This window comes from Triticum aestivum, chromosome 2A (genome assembly GCF_018294505.1).
Source record: "Triticum aestivum cultivar Chinese Spring chromosome 2A, IWGSC CS RefSeq v2.1, whole genome shotgun sequence".
In the NCBI taxonomy this organism is placed as follows: Eukaryota; Viridiplantae; Streptophyta; class Magnoliopsida; order Poales; family Poaceae; genus Triticum; species Triticum aestivum.
Window position 1 is genome coordinate 150,094,040 of NC_057797.1, and position 4,919 is coordinate 150,098,958.

Below are 4,919 nucleotides of genomic sequence, written 5' to 3' on the forward strand. Positions count from 1 at the left end.
GAGTTGGGGTAGCACCAATTAAGGAGAAGCTTGTCCAACATCGTCTGAGATGGTTTGGGCATATTCAGCGCAGGCCTCCAGAAGCTCCAGTGCATAGCGGACGGCTAACGCGTGCGGAGAATGTCAAGAGAGGGCGGGGTAGACCGAATTTGACGTGGGAGGAGTCTGTTAAGAGAGACCTGAAGGATTGAAGTATCACCAAAGAGCTAGTTATGGACAGGGATGTGTGGAAGCTTGCTATCCATATGTCAGTCATGAGTTGGTTGCGAGATTTTATGGGTTTTATTTCTAGTCTATCCTAATTTGTTTGGGACTAAAGGCTTTGTTGTTGTTGTTGTATCCAGTTCTTGAAAGCAATACCCTTTCTTGCCTACAGGCTACTTCTGCAAAGCTCGAAGAAATTCCGTGACACTACACCAGCAAAACACTACATGAACTCGCTCATCATGGTGAGCACCTGCGCCATCCTGGGCCTCTCCTCCGGCGCCTCGGCGGTGCACAGCACGCCGATCTTCACCATCCCCATCGTCTCCTCCCCTTCTCCCTCGTCCTCGCCGCCGTCCGCGGCGCCCTTGGCGGTCACCACCGCCAGGAGCACCATCCCGAAGCTGTACACGTCCGACTCCTGCGTCGCCCTCGCGCCCGGCGCCGTCAGCTCCGGCGCCGCGTACCCGCGCCATCCGCCGCGGCCCGACACCGCCTCCGACGCCCGGTCCAGGAACAGCTCGGGCGGCTGCGGGCCGGACTGCGGGACGCTGGCGGCGTAGCGCATGAGCCCGCACTCGGAGACGCACGCGGCGCCGCGCTCGTCGAGGAGGATGTTGGACGGCTTCACGTTCCCGTGCACCAGCGCCGGCCGCGCCGGGAACGTGTGGATGTAGTTGAGGCCCTGCGCCGCACCGAACAGGATGCCCTTCTTCGTCGCCCAGTCCAGGCTCCTCGTTCTGCCGCCTCCACCTGTAACAGCCCGTCAGCAAGCACTTCTTGCATCAATGGAGATGTACAGCGCCATTGAAAATTCACGGCTGATTTGCCATTTTTTGAGCGCACATACCGTTGCCTTGCAGAAGGGACTGGAGGCTCCCGTTGGGGAGGTAGTCGTAGACGAGCAGCCGCTCGCCGTTGGAGTTGCAGTAGCCCCTGAGGCTGACGACGTGGCGGTGCCGGAGCCTGCCGACGAGCCGCATGTGGCGGTCGAAGGCCTTGCTCCGGCCGGGGAACTGCAGGGCGCTGAGCCGCTTCACGGCCGCCACGATGCCGTCCTCGAGGACGGCCTTGTACGTGCTCCCGGACACGCCCTTGCCGAGCACCTCCGCCGAGGCCTTGAGCAGGCTCTCCAGCCTCAGCTCCTCGCCGCCGTCGAAGCAGACCAGGGCGCCGCTCTTCTGGCACTTCTCTTCACCACTCCTGATCTTGTCTTCCTCCTCGAAGCAAAGAGACGCACTGGATTTGGAATCGTCGTTAGAGGGCCTCAGCTTTCTTCTCATGTAGATGAACATGGCCACAGAGATGGCCAGCGAGATCGCTATCAGCACTGCATTGCCAATGCCAGTGGCCACGAGTGCGGTCATGCCAAGCTGACTGAATCTTCCATTACTGGAAGAGCTCGGACTGCCACTCGATGTATTTGTTGCTGCAGTAGGAGACTGAGCGACACCAGTGGTAGCATTTGAGGCGCTATCTTCCACTGCATTGTAAGCATGTATACACCTCGGAAGAGGCTTGCTACAGAGATCGACATTGCTGCCGAAAGACGAGCTCGGGAATCCCGACAGGGAGCTGGGGATCTCTCCGACGAGCTCGTTACTCGACACGTTGAACCTTCTGACCATCGGCAGGCGCAGAGCCTGCAAGCCGCCATGGAATCCGTTGTGCTCTGCTCGCAGAGTGACCAGGGAAGGCAGCGAAAGGTTGAGGCCTCCGCTGAGGTTGTTGTGGGAGACGAGCAGGTGCCTCAACCTTGGGCTCGTGGAGTTGTCCAATGGAGGGAGAGGGCCGGACAGGGAGTTCCTCCTGACGGCGAGCACCCTGATCTGGGTGAGCCCGAGGAGGGGAGCCACGCTGCCCACCAGCGATGCGTCGTCCAAGAAGACGCCCGCCACCCTCCCCCTGGAGCACCGGACCCCGAGCCACGCGCCGGAGCATGGGTCGGGGCCGACCCAGGTCTTCAGGACCGTGACATTGTTGGGGTTGTAGGCCTTGAACGAGAGGAGGAAAGGGAGGTCGCGGTGGCCGCCATTGGCGACCTCACCGTGCACAGGCCATGTTGCAAGATGGAAGAGGAGGATCACGAGGGGGGACATGGATAAGCAGTGGCGGAAACGAGGCATTTTGGTGGATGCCCTCTCGACTGATGAAGATTGGACGAGTTTTATAGCAGAAAGAGGAGGTGAATGCTGCGCGGGGAGAGCGGGGATTTTTGAAAAATCTCAATTGTGGAGAGATCTCAACTGTAGAAGCGTGGGGAGGCAACAAGCAGAGCTCCAAAAAGGAAAGCTAGGGAGTAGCGCAGCATGGCGGTCCTCGAGGAGGACAGGGGGAGGGCAACAAGCAGATGAGGCGAAGAGAAAGCAAACAAGGCGCCTTTTTCTCTCTCCCTCGGGCAGAAGGAATTTGGACGTTTCCGGGGAGGAGGCCGATGCGTGGCTCGGTGCGTCCCGTGAGCCGCCATGGACATGGTCGCCGTGCGCGTACATGCATGCTCCGCTTTGTTGAGATGATCGAAAAGTGAGGGAGAGGGGCTCTTGGTTCCATGGCGCGATGCAGTGTGGTGCGTGGGAATCTTGCTGGTGGCTTCAGGTGCCACAGTAGCCAATAGTCAAGATTCCTTCGTGTGTCGTCTGTTCGACTTTTTCTGTTTTGGTCGTGAGAGCTGGGCCCACAAAATTTCCACTTAACGCAGGTCAGTAGTGCGCACTAACCAGGGCAGCGATAATCATCTCTCAAACTTACCTAAAAAATCTCGCAAAAAAACTTACCTGAACTTCCTAACTAAACCTCCCCATGATTTTTACGGGGTGAGCCCCTTCCTCCCCCTATCTCTCCAATCACAGCTCTTCACGTTTCCTTTTACGTAAAACTTGTAAGTTTTTTTTTTGAGGATAAAAAGTTGTAAGTAATCTTACGTAAGTCTAGCATTACTCCGAAGGCAGCCCAGCATTGACGCAGTCACTATGACACAGCAAGCATCAGTTCAGCGACGACCGTTGGATGGAAACCCAAGGGCTGCCACTTCGGGTTCTTTCTCCCCACGCCACCTCACCGGTCTGACCTCCCCAAGTCGGCTCTTCCGCTGGTCCACCATGTCGTGGGTATCCCTCAAAACATGGGCCTTCTTCAGCGTCGCCCCCCCTTCCCTGGTCGTTCCCCACATCTACACTCGTCAATTATCTGCCTCACTCTTGTCGACGCCGCTGCCGGCCGTGGGTTCCCTTTCTCCCGCTCGTCCCCATCGGGGACACCGCGAGTCGGCCATACCACCACTGCCTCGACCTTGTTGCTCTGCATCTTCTCTAGGATTTGACTAAAGCTACACAAAATAAATAAGGAGGACCAATAATGGCAAACTTCTTTTGAAAGAAATGGTTCGGCCCAACCCATTTTCATTGAAAACAAGGCCACATAAACCGTTCACAACGTTCAGGAACAATCAGAGTATCTACACCAATCAAAGTACCGTAGATTTTCGTACATGCCAAACAAACTAACATAACAACACTATAGACTACAACACACTCAAGACAGATGATCACTCAATGTCTCAAACTAGTTCATGTTTGCTCGTAGGAATTGCCGGCGGTGCTCATTTGTTCTATCCATGGGCAAGATCATCTCCAGGCTATTCATAGTAGTTCTTCCCGGAATGTTCTAGCAGTAAGAGGCATTGTATCACTTGACAGATTGTGAGCTGCCGCACATGATATTCCACCAATGAAGTGAAGATATTATTTTTCATAAGACACATCTGACATCCTTCCAAAAATTTCCTTGAAAACAGGCATCATTGCGCACAGTAGAGAGGCTTTACATAGTAGCACTGGTAAGCGTGTTATACACACCATCTGTTTAATCTGGAAATCCATTTACGGTAAATAGCAAGCATCCACATATGCATGTGATGCACATTGGAACAATTCAGAAATATAAGTCCAAATAGCTATAGCCACAATACAATCAAAGAAAAGTTGTTGAGTAGTCTCCCACCATCACAAAACATGTACGTAGATAATATCATCAACGAACATGTCTTCATTTCAGAAGGTTGTCCCTGGTGAGGATTCTATTGTTAACCACAAGCCAAAGGAACACATGAAATATGAGGGCAAGGGTTAATAATTTTCCATAAATATTACCCAAAAGCACCAAAATTGATAATATGATGGAGATATTTAGAAGAGTATAGGCCAGAAGGCTCATAACTCCTGGGTTTATCCAAACCCTCCGTTACTTGAAACATTGTATCAAAAGTAGGAGTTCATTCCACATGGACATTAACTAATAGTTAACACATCTCTAAAAACTAAGATCAAGATAGAACCATCTAACTTGAGCAACCAGACAATTTTTTTATTGACAAATGTCAAATTATTCTCAAAAGTTTTTCGAGTGAGATCTTCCACCCAAGTATCATGCTGAAATTTGGCATTCTTACCATCCATCACCTCCATCTATAAAAGGGTCTAGAGGCTGACATGGCCCAAGTCAAGCCCTTCCGAAAGGGAGAGCCAATATTGCTTTGGGTTGCGAGTATTATATAAATAGTCTAGCAGGATTTGCCAACTTCTATTCCCTCCCACAAAATATCATCCCGAGAAGCTAGCAAGGTCATGTTGAAGTCACGAATATCCGAGACTCCAATAATACCAAACAACCTTTTCTGGATAGATAAGCCCCGAATAGCAAGTTGGTTTCTACGAAAA

The 4,919-nt window shown here is 52.5% G+C and overlaps 1 protein-coding gene across 1 annotated transcript; it reads right to left on the minus strand.

Annotated features, from left to right (window-relative positions):
• Positions 1-263: 263 nt before the first annotated feature.
• Positions 264-2,789, minus strand: LOC123188088 (probable leucine-rich repeat receptor-like protein kinase At1g68400). Its single transcript, XM_044600124.1, has 2 exons — positions 1,055-2,789; positions 264-957 (listed from the first exon to the last, which is right to left on the minus strand). The coding sequence occupies exons 1-2, from the start codon at positions 2,328-2,330 to the stop codon at positions 428-430; spliced, it is 1,806 nt and encodes a 601-aa protein (XP_044456059.1). The 5' UTR covers positions 2,331-2,789; the 3' UTR covers positions 264-427.
• Between the last annotated feature and the right edge of the window lie 2,130 nt (positions 2,790-4,919).